Source organism: Trichomycterus rosablanca, chromosome 14 (genome assembly GCF_030014385.1).
Source record: "Trichomycterus rosablanca isolate fTriRos1 chromosome 14, fTriRos1.hap1, whole genome shotgun sequence".
NCBI classification, from domain to species: domain Eukaryota; kingdom Metazoa; phylum Chordata; class Actinopteri; order Siluriformes; family Trichomycteridae; genus Trichomycterus; species Trichomycterus rosablanca.
In genome coordinates this window covers 13,394,045-13,412,454 of record NC_086001.1, presented here as the reverse complement: position 1 = coordinate 13,412,454, position 18,410 = coordinate 13,394,045, and the positions used below count along the sequence as shown (strand labels likewise).

At 42.0% G+C, this 18,410-nt stretch overlaps 1 protein-coding gene across 2 annotated transcripts in view; it reads left to right on the top strand.

Annotated features, from left to right (window-relative positions):
* Positions 1-18,410, top strand: part of LOC134325967 (striatin-like) — an 85,112-nt gene that overhangs the window by 41,154 nt on the left and 25,548 nt on the right. For both annotated transcript variants that reach the window (XM_063008160.1, XM_063008159.1), the window contains exons 2-4: positions 327-430; positions 5,156-5,229; positions 14,811-14,889. In XM_063008160.1, coding sequence (XP_062864230.1) covers positions 327-430; positions 5,156-5,229; positions 14,811-14,889 — 257 coding nt within the window. The remainder of the gene's footprint in view (positions 1-326; positions 431-5,155; positions 5,230-14,810; positions 14,890-18,410) is intronic.

Sequence of the window (18,410 nt, the reverse complement as noted above, 5' to 3'; positions counted from 1 at the left end):
GGTCTAGTGGAGTCCATGCCTTGACGGGTCAGGGCTGTTTTGGCAGCAAAAGGCAGCACGGTAGGTCCTGGATTTGATTCCCAGGTGGTGAGCGAGTTTGCATGTCCTTCCTTGGTGTACATTGGTTTCCTCTGACCTTCCTGGGCCTTAACTACTTAGCTACAACGTCCCTCAATAGGGTAGAAATAAACATTATAGACTATAGGACACATTCTAATTATATAAGACCAGCTACAAGATTGTAGTGTGATTAAATGTGATTAAAACAGTCATTTGAAGTCATGAAGTAGTTGAGTAATTGTTGTGTTTTGTGTTGATCTGTTTAGGCACAGGTAGCATTCCTGCATGGAGAGAGGAAAGGCCAGGAGAACCTGAAGAGGGATCTGGTGAGGAGAATTAAGATGCTGGAGTACGCTCTGAAGCAAGAGAGGTCAGTACCCATTTACCCCGTTCCTGTCCTATTTACTGTTTATATTCTTATATTTGTTCACTTTATAATGGATGTAGTAAAAGCACAGTGTCTCAGTTTAATGAATCTTGGTTGGGCGCATATTGCTGATTACTGCAGCGTTTAAACCTTTCACATGATGCACAGCAAAACCACTTTCTGCTGCCGCTGCCACTGGGCAGTGAACTTGAAAACAATAATACACAGTATTGACTGTTTTTATGGGCAGTTTATATTAAATGTAGTTTGGTTTATACTAGAAACCTTTGCAGTGTTATTTGGGGACTAACAGATGGCTTCATGAAGGAACGAGAAGTTAGAAATGACTAAATAGGGTGAAAACAGGGAAGATGCAAAAATAGATAAAAAAAAAAGGTTGTTGGTTGTATATTGAAACAAAAAAAATGATAAATTATAACATCAAATCTGACCATGCGTCTCTTTTATTTAATGGCGTGATTCTTCTGTGTTCATTTTTTTTTAAATAGTTAAATTTTTTATTTAATTTTTAAGTTTAAATTAATTAAATAATTAAATTCAATTATTTTTTTATCTTAAGTTTCTCTGCATACTTTAAAAAGTGTTCTTTAATACCTTATATTTAAACATAAAACGTCTCTTTACAAAATTGCCTGAAAATATGTGCCAGTTAATTTATTTATTTATTTATTTATTTATTTATTTATTTATTTATTTTTCTCTGATTTCCCCCCCAATTTTCTCCCCTAATCTAGTCGTATCCAATTACCCTGATTGCGTCACGCTTCACCTCTACCGATACAACCCTCCACTGCTGACTGAGGAGCTTCGCAACTGACACACACCCCCTTTGACACGTGTGCAGTACCGACGTCATCTTTTCACCTGCATGAGTCAAGTTCATATGCGGATCAGCCTTGTGTTCAGAGAGCCACACCCTGATCAGCGCATTATTCCCCAACTCTGCAGAAGTCATAATTGCACCAGTTATGAGAAACCCTGGTCCGGCTCATCCCACCCTGTGAACAACAGCCAATCGTTTGTTCATGTAGCCTCCCAGCCCAGCCGGATGGCAGAGCTGAGATTCATTCATTCAGATGTATTTGAAATCCCAGCTCTGGTGGTGCCTGTTTATTTAAAAGAACACCAAAACACTCAGGCATTGATGTTGGATGAGAAGACCTGTCTTTAGGAAGGGTGTCCACATACTTTCGTCCATGGAGTGTATCTTATGCAAGTGTAAGGGCCGCACGCTGGCTCAGTGGGTAGCACTGTCGCCTCACAGCAAGAAGGTCCTGGGTTTGATCCCCAGGTGGGGCGGTCAGGGTCCTTCCTGAGTGGAATTTGTCTGAATCCGGTTTCCTCCCACAGTCCAAAGACATGCAGTCAGATTTATTGGTGATACAAAATTGTCCATGACTGTATTTCAACTGATGAATCTTGTGTAACGAGTAACTACCGTTCCTGTCATGAATGTAACCAAAGTGTGTAAAACAAGACGTTAAAATCCTAATAAATAAATAAATGAATATGCAAGTGTAACAAATATTAAGGTTTAAGGTTTCCAGAGGTCATTTTAACAATCACATCCTCTCTAATCACACACACACACACACACACACACACCTCTCTTTATAAACTAGCTTCAGCATGTCTAAGTACCATGCATGCCAAAAGTGTCCTTCAAAACAACCCAGGGCCGGCACGGTGGCTAAGTGGGTAGCACTGTCGCCTCCCAGCAAGAAGGTCCTGGGTTCAATCCTCAGGTGGGGCGGTCCAGGTCCTTTCTGTGTGGAGTTTGCATGTTCTCCCCGTGTCCGCGTGGGTTTCCTCCCACTGTCCAAAGAAATGCAAGTGAGGTGAATTGGAGAGACAAAATTGTTCAAGACCTTGAGAACTGATGAATCTTGTGTAATGAGTAACTACCGTTCCTGTCATGAAGTGTAAAACATGACGTTAAAATCCTAATAAACAAACAAAAACAAACCCCTACTGCTGTTTACCGCTGCTCTGTTTGCAATATTAGGCCTTGTTGAACATCATTTCCACTTTAATTCCACCCTCACCCGAGCCTCGACTGTTCCAACAATGAATCAGTTCTTCAGCTTTTCACTGCGCCCTGTTCTCTTTGTGTCCGGCCTGTTTTCCTGCCTTTCCAGATAAGAAGCCATTCATATAGTTTTAAAGGGACTCGGTTTTGACCTTGAGCCAACCGAATGCTATGGCAACACAAAGTGTGGCTTCGTACGGTGACATCACCCGTCACATCCTCCGCCGTGAGTCACCGCTACGAAAAAGGCAGGGTTTACGGTTTCCCGTCTTTCCCTCGTTCACCAGCTAATGGAGGCGGCTAACAATGGGCAGACAGCAAATCGGGTGATGTGGAAACTCGCCGGTCATGCAGTCATTGTTTCTGCAAGTTCAGACGTGTGTGTAAGGTGCATTCCAGCTGTATGTGCACATCTACTAGGGGTTCTGACTGAGCAGTGTTAATTCGGCATTCCTCGCCTGTTACATCCACTAAATGGCTAAAAGTACTTGGACACCCAATTTAAAATCTGTTGTCACCCTCAATTGCTTACACAGTATACACTGTATACACTGATCAGCCGTAATATTAAAACCACCTCCTTATTTCTACACTCACTGTCCAGTTTATCAGCTCCACTTACCATATAGAAGCACTTTGTAGTTCTACAATTACTGACTGTAGTTCATCTGTTTCTCTACATGCTTTGTTAGACCCCTATCCTGCTGTTCTTTAATGGTCAGGACCCCCACAGAGCAGGTATTATTTAGGTGGTGGATCATTCTCAGCACTGCAGTGACACTGACATGGTGGTGGTGTGTTAGTGTGTGTATGTGCTGGCACTGCTGGAGTTTTTAAACACCTCACTGTCCCTGCTGGACTGAGAATAGTCCACCAACCAAAAATATATCCAGCCAACAGCGCCCCGTGTGCAGCGTCCTGTGACCACTGATGAAGGTCTAGAAGATGACCAACTCAAACAGCAGCAATAGATGAGCGATCGTCTCTGACTTTACATCTACAAGGTGGACCAACTAGGTAGGAGTGTCTAATAGAGTGGACAGTGAGTGGACACGGTGTTTAAAAACTCCAGCAGCGCTGCTGTGTCAGATCCACTCTTACCAGCACAACACACACTAACACACCACCACCATGTCAGTGTCACTGCAGTGCTGAGAATGATCCACCACCTAAATAATACCTGCTCTGTGGGGGTCCTGTGGGGGTCCTGACCACTGAAGAACAGGGTGAAAGCAGGCTAAAAACGCATGTAGAGAAACAGATGGACTACAGTCAGTAATTGTAGAACTACAAAGTGCTTCTATATGGTAAGTGGAGCTGATAACATGGACAGTGAGTGTAGAAACAAGGAGGTGGTTTTAATGTTATGGCTGATCAGTGTATACAGTGTATACTGTCTAAGCAATTAAAGGATAAGTGACAACCTGGCAGTGGTGAGGCTTGAACCAGTGACCTTTTGATTACTAGTCCAGTAGCTTAATCGCTAGGCTACAACTGCCCCATGTACAATATAATGAAATGCTTTTTTACCTGCATATCTCATAGTGGAAGCTGGGGTCAGAGCGCAGGGTCAGCCATTGTACGGCGCCCCTGGAGCAGACAGGGTTGATGGCTTTGTTCAAAGACACAACAGTGGTTGCATAGCAGAGCCTGGATTTGAACCGACAATCTTCCGATTGATAGCCCAAAGCTCTGCCCACTAGGCTACCACTGTCACAAACGTAATTCATAGTTTAAAAAAGGTTTTCCACTTGATTTTGGAGTGTCATTGGAATTGTACAGTTATGGTCAACACCACTGGCACCCCTAAATATTAATTACAGTATTAAAATATCTGTAAAATAGTGTTTATTGAAACTGCTGATAAAAATAAATATAGAAAATGCATAGAAATCTAAAACGATGCCAGGGTAAGATTAGTGGCAGTTTTGGCTCAGTTTGAAACAAAAGACAAAATCAGATTAACCTGTTAATCAGAAATTAGATTCACCTGTCCACCTTGTCAGTACTCACATGACTTTAATTAGCCTATGAATGATGGCTTTGATGTTTAAACAGACCAGTTGTATTCCCTGTTTTGTTTGTTTACAATGGCAAAGACAAGAGAGTCTGAGCAAACCAGAAATGCAACTATCACAAGCACAAGCAGTCTAAAGAGTACAAGAATATCTTCAAATATTCTATTCCTTGGCATCCTGGCTTTAACACTTTAAAATGTTATCAAGTTTGCTACTCGCAGAACAGTCAAGAACCTTCTAGGACGTGGTGTATGAAGGAAAATCGATTGAGAGAACCATACAAAAGGATGAGCTGGATAAAGTTGGAGTGATGGTTTCAACCTGTACCATACTCCACACACTGAACAAACAGGGCTCTGTGAGCGAAGACCAAGGAGGACACCACTTTAAAGAAAAGCATAAAAACAAGCAACTGAACTTTGCCCGAACGTACATAGACACACCACAATCCTTATGGGAAACTGTTCTATAAACAGAAGACTAGAGCTCTTTTGCGGTGCATAAAATAAAGCCTTTGAAGTGCACCCTACCTACAGTAAAACATGGTGAAAGATCCATAATATTTTGGGGCTGCTTTGCTGCCTCTAAGACTGGGGGTCTTGGTTAGAGGATTTTCAGAGCATTGACCTTGCGTTTATGATGTGTATTTTTTTCTTTCAGAGCAAAATTCCACAAGTTAAAATATGGAACGGAGTTAAATCAGGGTGACATGAAGCCTCCAAGCTACGACTCTGGTAAGAATTTGTCCTTTTGTTTTATCAGTAGTTTACTTCGGATGCATTTGCAAGTTGGTAGATGATGAACTAACTTCAGGAATTCCTGATTTCTAGCCGCTTAGGTGGCGCAGCGGTAAAAACACACGCTGCAACCAGAGCTGGATCTCGAATACATCGTATCGAATCTCAGCTCCGCCTTGCTGGCTGAGGCTGAGTGGCTACTTGAACAACGATTGGCCTGTTGTTCAGATGGGCGGGACTAAGCCGGATATAGGTCTCTCTCTGTCAGACCGGTGCAATTACGACCTCTGTTGGCTGATTAGAGGCGCCTACACAGAGATGAGGTAAGAGTGCTCTTAGGGTGTGTCTCTCCGTACACAACGCTAAGTGGCACAACACTCATCAACGTGTGGGTGATAAGATGAATACGGCTTGCTGCCCACGTGTCGGAGGGGGCGTGGGTTAGCTTCAATCTCCTCGGTCAGAGCAGGGATCGGCATAGGCAGAGAGGAAGCACAATGGGAATTGGACGCGCTAAAAGAAGGAGAAAAAGGGGAGAAAATGTGTGTGTGTATATATATATATATATATATATATATATATATATATATATATATATATATATATATATATATATATATATACAGTATATATATATATACAGTGTATCACAAAAGTGAGTACACCCCTCACATTTCTGCAAATATTTCATTATATCTTTTCATGGGACAACACTATAGACATAAAACTTGGATATAACTTAGAGTAGTCAGTGTACAGCTTGTATAGCAGTGTAGATTTACTGTCTTCTGAAAATAACTCAACACACAGCCATTAATGTCTAAATAGCTGGCAACATAAGTGAGTACACCCCACAGTGAACATGTCCAAATTGTGCCCAAATGTGTCGTTGTCCCTCCCTGGTGTCATGTGTCAAGGTCCCAGGTGTAAATGGGGAGCAGGGCTGTTAAATTTGGTGTTTTGGGTACAATTCTCTCATACTGGCCACTGGATATTCAACATGGCACCTCATGGCAAAGAACTCTCTGAGGATGTGAGAAATAGAATTGTTGCTCTCCACAAAGATGGCCTGGGCTATAAGAAGATTGCTAACACCCTGAAACTGAGCTACAGCATGGTGGCCAAGGTCATACAGCGGTTTTCCAGGACAGGTTCCACTCGGAACAGGCCTCGCCAGGGTCGACCAAAGAAGTTGAGTCCATGTGTTCGGCGTCATATCCAGAGGTTGGCTTTAAAAAATAGACACATGAGTGCTGCCAGCATTGCTGCAGAGGTTGAAGATGTGGGAGGTCAGCCTGTCAGTGCTCAGACCATACGCCGCACACTGCATCAACTCGGTCTGCATGGTCGTCATCCCAGAAGGAAGCTGACGCACAAGAAAGCCCGCAAACAGTTTGCTGAAGACAAGCAGTCCAAGAACATGGATTACTGGAATGCCCTGTGGTCTGACGAGACCAAGATCAACTTGTTTGGCTCAGATGGTGTCCAGCATGTGTGGCAGCGCCCTGGTGAGAAGTACCAAGACAACTGTATCTTGCCTACAGTCAAGCATGGTGGTGGTAGCATCATGGTCTTGGGCTGCATGAGTGTTGCTGGCACTGGGGAGCTGCAGTTCATTGAGGGAAACATGAATTCCAACATGTACTGTGACATTCTGAAACAGAGCACGATCCCCTCCCTTCGAAAACTGGGCCTCATGGCAGTTTTCCAACAGGATAACGACCCCAAACACAACCTCCATGATGACAACTGCCTTGCTGAGGAAGCTGAAGGTAAAGGTGATGGACTAAACCCAATTGAGCACCTGTGGCGCATCCTCAAGTGGAAGGTGGAGGAGTTCAAGGTGTCTAACATCCACCAGCTCCGTGATGTCATCATGGAGGAGTGGAAGAGGATTCCAGTAGCAACCTGTGCAGCTCTGGTGAATTCCATGCCCAGGAGGGTTAAGGCAGTGCTGGATAATAATGGTGGTCACACAAAATATTGACACTTTGGGCACAATTTGGACATGTTCACTGTGGGGTGTACTCACTTATGTTGCCAGCCATTTAGACATTAATGGCTGTGTGTTGAGTTATTTTCAGAAGACAGTAAATCTACACTGCTATACAAGTTGTACACTGACTACTCTAAGTTATATCCAAGTTTTATTTCTATAGTGTTGTCCCATGAAAAGATATAATGAAATATTTGCAGAAATGTGAGGGGTGTACTCACTTTTGTGATACACTATATATATATATACAGTGTATCACAAAAGTGAGTACACCCCTCACATTTCTGCAGATATTTAAGTATATCTTTTCATGGGACAACACTGACAAAATGACACTTTGACACAATGAAAAGTAGTCTGTGTGCAGCTTATATAACAGTGTAAATGTATTCTTCCCTCAAAATAACTCAATATACAGCCATTAATGTCTAAACCACCGGCAACAAAAGTGAGTACACCCCTAAGAGACTACACCCCTAAATGTCCAAATTAAGCACTGCTTGTCATTTTCCCTCCAAAATGTCATGTGACTCGTTAGTGTTACTAGGTCTCAGGTGTGCATAGGGAGCAGGTGTGTTCAATTTAGTAGTACAGCTCTCACACTCTCTCATACTGGTCACTAAAAGTTCCAACATGGCACCTCATGGCAAAGAACTCTCTGAGGATCTTAAAAGATGAATTGTTGCGCTACATGAAGATGGCCAAGGCTACAAGAAGATTGCCAACACCCTGAAACTGAGTTGCAGCACAGTGACCAAGATCATCCAGCGTTTTAAAAGAGCAGGGTCCACTCAGAACAGACCTCGCGTTGGTCGTCCAAAGAAGCTAAATGCACGTGCTCAGCGTCACATCCAACTGCTGTCTTTGAAAGATAGGCGCAGGAGTGCTGTCAGCATTGCTGCAGAGATTGAAAAGGTGGGGGGTCAGCCTGTCAGTGCTCAGACCATACGCCGCACACTACATCAAATTGGTCTGCATGGCTGTCACCCCAGAAGGAAGCCTCTTCTGAAGTCTCTACACAAGAAAGCCCGCAAACAGTTTGCTGAAGACATGTCAACAAAGGACATGGATTACTGGAACCATGTCCTATGGTCTGATGAGACCAAGATTAATTTGTTTGGTTCAGATGGTCTCAAGCATGTGTGGCGGCAATCAGGTGAGGAGTACAAAGATAAGTGTGTCATGCCTACAGTCAAGCATGGTGGTGGGAATGCCATGGTCTGGGGCTGCATGAGTGCAGCAGGTGTTGGGGAGTTACATTTCATTGAGGGACACATGAACTTCAATATGTACTGTGAAATACTGAAGCAGAGCATGATCCCCTCCCTCCAGAAACTGGGTCGCAGGGCAGTGTTCCAGCATGATAATGACCCCAAACACACCTCTAAGACGACCACTGCTTTATTGAAGAGGCTGAGGGTAAAGGTGATGGACTGGCCAAGCATGTCTCCAGACCTAAACCCAATAGAACATCTCTGGGGCATCCTCAAGCGGAAGGTGGAGGAGCGCAAAGTCTCGAATATCCTCCAGCTCCGTGATGTCGTCATGGAGGAGTGGAAAAGCATTCCAGTGGCAACCTGTGAAGCTCTGGTAAACTCCATGCCCAGGAAAGTTAAGGCAGTTCTGGGAAATAATGGTGGCCACACAAAATATTGACACTTCAGGAACTTTCACTAAGGGGTGTACTCACTTTTGTTGCCGGTGGTTTAGACATTAATGGCTGTATATTGAGTTATTTTGAGGGAAGAATAAATTTACACTGTTATATAAGCTGCACACAGACTACTTTTCATTGTGTCAAAGTGTCATTTTGTCAGTGTTGTCCCATGAAAAGATATACTTAAATATCTGCAGAAATGTGAGGGGTGTACTCACTTTTGTGATACACTGTATATATATATATATATATATATATATATATATATATATATATATATATATATAAATTATCTAGTTGTCTTTAATTTCCTTCCATTGGAATCATGCCACTAGTAACTCACCTCCGCACAGCCTGAGGAGGACTGAGACTATAACGCGTCCCATTTAATGCTCATAGTTGCCAGCCACATCTCTTCACCTTTCAGCGAAGGCGTTTCAGAGAGCTGCATTGCGTTTGGAGAGACACACTAAGCTCTCCAGATCATCCATTGCCAGTCCAGGCGCCTCTGCTAGACAGCAGAGGCAGCAGTTGTACCATGGCAATGAATTTCTGACCATTTCCCTCCCATACAGGTGTAGCCTAACATGACTGTGTGTGTGTACTTAGCCACTCGTATCTCAGCAGTGGTGGGCTACCATATTAGCCCGCTGCACCCAGAGTGCCTATTTCCTTTGTTTTAACATAAAGTTGCAATCTGAAATATTTAACCCCCAAAAGTAAATAAGAGTACAACTCTATAATCTTCTGCAAAGCTAGATTTTTCTGTTATGAGGTGGGTGGCACGGTGGCTAAGTGGGTAGCACTGTTTCCTCACAGCAAGAAGGTCCTGGGTTCGATCCCCGTCTGGGGGGGTATTGGAGACCGGAGAGGGTGGGTCTCTCTCTGTCAGAATGCGATTACGACCTCTGCCGGCTGATTAAGAGGCGTATACACAAGAGATGAGGAAGAGTGCCCTTAGGGTGTGTCTCTCCACATGCAACGCTAGGTGGCGCCAAACTCATCAATGTGTGGGTGGCAAAAATGCATCCGGCTGCTGCTCTTGTTTCAGAGGGGATACGGGTTAGCTTCGATCTCCTCGGTCAGGGCAGGGTTCGGCATAGACAGAGAGGAAGCACGATGCAAATTGAACAATTGGATGCGCTAAAGGGGGAGAAAAAGGGAAAAATAAAATATATATATATATATATATATATATATATATATACAGTGTATCACAAAAGTGAGTACACCCCTCACATTTCTGCAGATATTTAAGTATATCTTTTCATGGGACAACACTGACAAAATGACACTTTGACACAATGAAAAGTAGTCTGTGTGCAGCTTATATAACAGTGTAAATTTATTCTTCCCTCAAAATAACTCAATATACAGCCATTAATGTCTAAACCACCGGCAACAAAAGTGAGTACACCCCTAAGAGACTACACCCCTAAATGTCCAAATTGAGCACTGCTTGTCATTTTCCCTCCAAAATGTCATGTGATTTGTTAGTGTTACTAGGTCTCAGGTGTGCATAGGGAGCAGGTGTGTTCAATTTAGTAGTACAGCTCTCACACTCTCTCATACTGGTCACTGAAAGTTCCAACATGGCACCTCATGGCAAAGAACTCTCTGAGGATCTTAAAAGACGAATTGTTGCGCTACATGAAGATGGCCAAGGCTACATGAAGATTGCCAACACCCTGAAACTGAGCTGCAGCACAGTGGCCAAGATCATCCAGCGTTTTAAAAGAGCAGGGTCCACTCAGAACAGACCTCGCGTTGGTCGTCCAAAGAAGCTGAGTGCACGTGCTCAGTGTCACATCCAACTGCTGTCTTTGAAAGATAGGCGCAGGAGTGCTGTCAGCATTGCTGCAGAGATTGAAAAGGTGGGGGGTCAGCCTGTCAGTGCTCAGACCATACGCCGCACACTACATCAAATTGGTCTGCATGGCTGTCACCCCAGAAGGAAGCCTCTTCTGAAGTCTCTACACAAGAAAGCCCGCAAACAGTTTGCTGAAGACATGTCAACAAAGGACATGGATTACTGGAACCATGTCCTATGGTCTGATGAGACCAAGATTAATTTGTTTGGTTCAGATGGTCTCAAGCATGTGTGGTGGCAATCAGGTGAGGAGTACAAAGATAAGTGTGTCATGCCTACAGTCAAGCATGGTGGTGGGAATGCCATGGTGTGGGGCTGCATGAGTGCAGCAGGTGTTGGGGAGTTACATTTCATTGAGGGACACATGAACTCCAATATGTACTGTGAAATACTGAAGCAGAGCATGATCCCCTCCCTCCGGAAACTGGGTCGCAGGGCAGTGTTCCAGCATGATAATGACCCCAAACACACCTCTAAGATGACCACTGCTTTATTGAAGAGGCTGAGGGTAAAGGTGATGGACTGGCCAAGCATGTCTCCAGACCTAAACCCAATAGAACATCTTTGGGGCATCCTCAAGCGGAAGGTGGAGGAGCGCAAAGTCTCGAATATCCGCCAGCTCCGTGATGTCGTCATGGAGGAGTGGAAAAGCATTCCAGTGGCAACCTGTGAAGCTCTGGTAAACTCCATGCCCAGGAGAGTTAAGGCAGTTCTGGGAAATAATGGTGGCCACACAAAATATTGACACTTCAGGAACTTTCACTAAGGGGTGTACTCACTTTTGTTGCCGGTGGTTTAGACATTAATGGCTGTATATTGAGTTATTTTGAGGGAGGAATAAATTTACACTGTTATATAAGCTGCACACAGACTACTTTTCATTGTGTCAAAGTGTCATTTTGTCAGTGTTGTCCCATGAAAAGATATACTTAAATATCTGCAGAAATGTGAGGGGTGTACTCACTTTTGTGATACACTGTATATATATAATAAAATACTGTATTTGTGCTTATCTTTTACTTATCTAAATAATAAATGCCCTTTTATTTCTGAGGTAGGTACAAACTATGCAAAACAATTTAGAATTAAGCTCAATTTGGCTGAAAATCCTTGAATTTGGCAACCAGGCGTATAGCGCCAGTGACGTCAACCAGACGAGGTGTATAGCACCAGTGCCCTCTGCTGTTTAAAGTGAATATCGATTCATTTTACATGTCAAATCGATTTGAATCATGGAATCGGTTATTAACTGTGTTGTGGTGAATCGTTACATCCCTAGTAATGAGTAACTACCGTTCCTGTCATGAATGTAACCACAGTGTAAAACATGACGCTAAAATCCTAATAAATAAGTACATAAATAAATAAATAATTAAATAAAAAGAAAGATTTCTTTATCTTGTGATGCTGTAATTAATCTTAGTAGTTAATAAAATATAAATGGGCTCTTTGTTTGGCACCACAGACATCATGATTAGCTGTTCATCAGTATTTATGAGCACAGCTTTACTCTGTGTGTGCTGCTCTCTGAAGTGTTGATGAGATGGAGAAGCTACTGCTGTCCCGCACCTGCCCTTCTAATGTGCAGTTTCTCCATGACCCACTTTGTGTGTGTGTGTGTCTAAATAGAGGGAAAACATACACACACACACACACACACACACACACACACACACACACACACACAGGTCTTTTCATTAGAGGTTTACAGTGTGTGTGTGTGTGTGTGTGTGCGCGTGTGCATTTGTGTGTGTGTGCATTTGTGTGTGCTCACCTGTGTCTGTGCTTACCCACATGGGTGTGTAGGTGTGTAGTGTTGCATGTTCCCACAGCTGTTTAGGTCATTTGTTTTTACACTGGGATCTCTGTTGCTGGTTGACACAATGCAGTTCAAACATCATGTACGGTTGCACCAGTAGGGTAATGGTTTCAATACTGGTAACGTCCCCCTACAAACAACATTGAAATCGGCCAAAAACAAAAGCACTTCTTTTGTTTGGTAGACAGTGGTAGACTAGGGCTGGGCGATTTTGCAAAAAAAAAAAAAAAAAAAAATCTCGATTATTTTTAAATTATACCCGATTGTCGATTACGATTTCGATTTTTTTTTGTTCTTGTATAATGCAATTAAAATAAGACTCTTTTTTTGCATTGTAATTAAAGGCTGCAGAAGTGCAAAAATAGTATAGTAACAGCACCACCTATAATTATCCTTTTAAGGGACTCAAACTTTATAACAATAACGATATCACAATAATTAATAATAATTAAAACAAAATAGATGTAAATTATCTATATCCTTATCTATCTATATCTAAGAATAGCTCACAAACAACTTTTATTTTAAATAATGTCCAGCAGAACTTCCTTACATTAGGAAAAAAACTACAAAAAGTTCTTTACAGGTTTCTTAAAAGGAACACGAGCCTGTACTGCTGTTTCCACCACTGAGTGAGTCTCTATCAGTATCTACATTGTGGGGGGTGGGGGGGGGGTGTTTGTGATTTGGGGGGTGGATACAACATTTTAAACATTTAAGGATGTGTAATGTGTCATTTTAGTCCCATAAAACTTTCAAACTGTATTAACCACTATTATGTGTCGTAGAATGATTCGATTCTATTGAACGGCCCTTTAAGCCAAAATAAAGGAACCGATTCGCGCATTTGGGAGTCGTTACATACATACGGCTCTTTAAAAGGAACCGAGACAAAAGATCCGACTCCCTATCGCAGAATTCACTGCAGCGATTTTTTTTACTCAGTAATGGATGTGATTTAAAATGTAACGAATTACAATTCTTAGTACAAAACATACTTAAGTAAAAGTAAAATTACAGGCTGTAAAATCTACTTTAAAAAGTATAAGTACACAAAAAACGACTCAATTACAGTAACGCGAGTAAATGTAATTCGTTACTTTCCAGCCAATCCTGATCGCGCTCATCGGCTCCGTATTTTGATTCAGTTCAGCGGTGTTTCATTCAGTGAATCTTAATTAAACTCTTCTGTTTGTGTCTCGTTTTGCCGATCGTGTTTGCGCTCCTTATTACTGAATCTAACCGTGTATAATTTTTGTTGTCTTCCGTTTACTGTTTTGGTTTTCGCTGGTTTTGGACTCTACCTGATTTTGTACACTGTTTTCGCCCTTTTGATATTAAACTTTCCCTGATTTATATTCCGCGAGCGTCTGGTCAGTTTCTGCTTCGTGACACTTTGGTATTTTAATTAAAATATAAAGTATGTAAACAATCACGATTGTCACATTCTAACATCGGGTGAAAACGTTCATGCGAATTAACCGAATTAATCGTGAAAATCGCCCAGCCCTATGGTAGACTATTTCGGACAGTGGTAGCTCAGTGGTTAAGGTGCTGGACTAGTAATCAGAAGGTTGCTGGTTGCTGGTTCAAGCCTCAACAGTGCCAAGGTGCCACTGTTGGGCCCCTTGCTTAGCAAGGCCTTTAGCCATCAATTGCTCAAACTGTATTCAGTCATAATTGCAAGTCGCTTTGGATAAAAGCATCTGCTAAATGGTGCTAATGTAATGTAAATCTTTGGTATAATCATTTTAAAAGTGGAACATCAAGTGCAGCTCTTACCAGTTGAATGGGTTCAGGTTTAGTTTATACATTTTGTTGATGCGTTATGTCAAAATTGTATTAATATTCAGCCAGTATTGCTCACAAAAAGGAAATCATACTTTAATCCTAATAATGTTTTTTTTGTTTAATGTGTAATTAGCAAACACCTTATTATTAAACAATCCGACCGTACGTACATCCACCCGACAAGCTTACATGCAAGCAATACTATTGAACGAATATTCCACTTTGCTCTGAATTTTAAAACACTGCATTACCGATAGTGGTTGGCATATAAACAATGTCAGTGTGCCAGAATATCAGAATAAATGACGGTAATTTACAGTGAAGTATCCAGTGCATGCAGCATACACATCTAGTTTATTTACTCTTAAGTTATTAAGAATAAACGTAACATTTTTAAACATAATAACACCTGCTCTCACTCATGATCTGTTTCTTTGTTTTACAGATGAAGGAAATGAGAAGGACGCCACTGGCTCTCTAAACAATCAGCTCTCATGGAAGCAAGGCCGTCTGCTCCTCAGACAGTGAGTACCGTTCATTTATATACACGTGTGCCAATTCATGTGAGACACACGGTTTTACTCTATTCTGTCTCGATGCACTTTGTGCTGTAAATTAAATACAGTTAGTAAAACCTCTTGAACACCTTTAATGTGAAGAACATAAACACCATACCAAATATCAAAACACACAAGCAGGTTTAGAGATAGAAAAGTTATTCTTGGAGGAGCTGAAGGTAAAAGAGAAAGAGAACATGATATTCTGGAGAAACACCATCCATATGATCGCCAGAAATCAGAAGAATAGGCTACATAAATATTATGCTGGTTGGTCAAGAATGGTAAAAAATTCATTTATTATAGACCACTGTCGTCATTTTGTAGTCCACGCCATGTTGTTATGCCCATATTTGGTAACCCGGGTTTAAGATAAATTTTGAATGGGAAAAATAAATGGAGATTTCGAAAATTGCCTCTCTCTCATCCTGTAGTCATAAAAAATGTTCCAAAGCTGTTACATTTTGTTTTATGGAGATTCTTCTGTCTATTATCACTGGATCCTCTGAATTATGAAGTCGTTAAAGAGTCAAAATATGAATATTGCTACATGTAAGCCAATGCTACTGCGCACTGAATTGACGTCACTAGACTGGAAGCCTCTTAAATAACCGCACGAAGCTGGCGATTCACCAGTGTAACAGTGGGGTGATATTTTTAGTAGCTAGCTACATTAAAGTAGAAAGCAAGGATGGTTGAGTGTTACGACTTTGGTTGCAGTCAATACCTCCAGTTTGGTGACTTCAGTGGTCCATAGTACGCCTTGCATTGGTGTAGTTCAGTGACGTTTAATTAATGTGCAGTAGCATTAGCTTTCGTGTAGCATTATTAGTATTACGACCCTTTAACAACCAGTGATGGATCCAGTGATGTACAGGAGAAAAATGTACACAGGACAAAACGTATAGGGTTCTGAACATGTTTATTTAGCACAGGATGCATTAGAGCCGATTTTTTGAAATCCCCATTCATTTTTGCCATTGAAAGTCGGGCTTAGACCTGGGTCTCCAAATATGGGCATAACGAGGACTACAGAATGACGCACGACTTCAGTGGTCTATTTATGCAATTTCCAAAGAAATCCAGTGTATAAAGTCACAAACCTATTATATCATCCAATACTAAACAATAGACAAAACATGATACAACATAGAGCTTGAATGAAACTATACATAGATGGACTAAAGCTAAACCTAAATATAATAACCCAAACCCTCAGCTGGGAAGTCAGGAAACCCAGTATAATCTTGGACCTTGCAGACTGGAAGAAAAGCAATATACTTATGAAAATTAGAGAAAAATATCCACTCCACCCGCCCATTTACACTGACGGATCAAAACCACTAATGACGTTACAGCGGCAGTTATCGCTAACCAATACACAAGAGTAGGGAGACTACCTTAATTAAGCTCTATATACAGTACATGGCGGAAGCTTATGTCATAAGTCTGGCATTAAACTTTGCAGAAGAAACCCAGAAGCATAATATGTACGGACTCAAAGGAACGTCTCCAAGCACCGGAAGCTTGCAAAATAGATTATCCCATTGTCAAGAACATACAAAGAACCATCCACGAACGATCGGAGACGAAATACAACATTAAACTATGTTGGTTCTGAACTCCTCGGTTCGAAACTCGACATTGCCACCGGTCAGCTGGGCGCCATCTAGCGGGCATAATTGGCAGTGCCTGCAGCAGACACTAATTGGCAACCGTGTCTGCTAGGGCGGGATGATCGGACTATGTAGGTGGGGTGTTTAATCGTTGCGTAAGTACCCTGATTAGCAGATAGAGGCGTCTGTGCAGAATGCAGAGGGGCCCAACAGTGGCTGCATGGCAGCGCTCTACCCATTAGAGTACCACTGTCCCTGCTGCAGACATCAAAGCACTAATAAATGACCACATCAAGAGAAAATGGCAAGCTGAATGGGACACTCAGACAACAAATAAACTTTCAGATTCATCCAAGCATTAACAATAAACCATGGACACGTCAAGGAAGATAGGTGGACCAGGTTATATACACAAGGTATATACACAAACTGTTCATACCTAAATAACTTATTAATATTTGATTGAACATATCACGATAAAAGAAATCTCGATGAAATATCCCAAATATAATGGAGCAAGACAGCACTTGCTCATATCTGAAACAATATGAAACCTTCACCCAAGAAAACACTAGAACCAAACGGAAGTATAACATTAACTCAAATAGAGACAATTAATAATAAGCTGGAGTAAATACAACAACGATCATGCCACAATATCACAGTTATGTAAGGGTGGGTGCTGGAGCCTATCCCAGCTTTTCAATGGGTGCAAGGCACACAGTAAAACACCCTGGACGGGACGCCAGTCCATCACAGGGCAGACACACACACACACACACACCCATTCACCTATGGGCAATTCAGTGTCTCCAATTAACCTGGCTGCATGTTTTTGTGGACTGTGGGAGGAAACCAGAGCTCCCGGAGAAAACCCACACAGACACGGGGAGAACATGCAAACTCTGCACAGAAAGGACCCGGACCACCCCGTCTGGGGATCGAACCCAGGACGTTATTGCTGTGAGGCGACAGTTCTACCCACTAAGCCACCGTGCCGCCCTAAAGTAAATAATGCAGGGAACAAATTCTTCATATATAAATGTGACCTGAAAACATAGAAGAGAGGGTAAACCTTGTAATATCAGACCAAACATGGTGCAAAGCAGTGTGGGCAAAATAGTACTAATGAATTGAAGCACCCACAATATAAAACAAACAGGTTCTGTTTTCTGTTTATTTTGAACATTTGTTTATTGAGGTAGATTCATCACTAACATTTCAGTCCCTGGTCATTCCTCGTGTTCCACCTGTGTTTGACCTCAGCTGCAGTGGGCAGGTGGGCGAGTGTTCATTTTAAGCTCAGGTCAAATTGCAAGCATCTGCTCCAAACCACACATGGCCATTTATGTAACGTGAAAAGAAACAGGAGGCCACACATGCACGGATCCACATGTTCGGATGTCTTTGCTAATATATTCAAGTAGATTTTTATTCCTTTGAGCAAGAATGCTTTCAGGCTTTCAGTCTCCACTGCTAACCAGTTCAATCCTGATTCGTTTCTTTGTTTAACTGGGCAGCTCAATAGCTCCCTCTTCTGGACACACTGTAGTATTAAATCCTTTCAGCACTCGTTACTCACAAGCTGCACATCCTAAACCCTGAGGCTTTCGTTTACTGGATAATGGAGGGTAAAGGAGTGGAAGTTCTCTTGATCTGTCTGAATCCGTCTCAGCATTATCACAGCACAAATATGCAGGATACAATAAAAAGTTGGATCTTCTTAGATGGTCTAACTGCAAATTGTGTTTGTTTATTTGGATTTTAACGTCACGTTTTACACTTTGGTTACATTCATGACAGGAACGGTAGTCACTCATTACACAAGATTCATCAGTTCACAAGGTTATATCAAACACAGTCATGGACAAT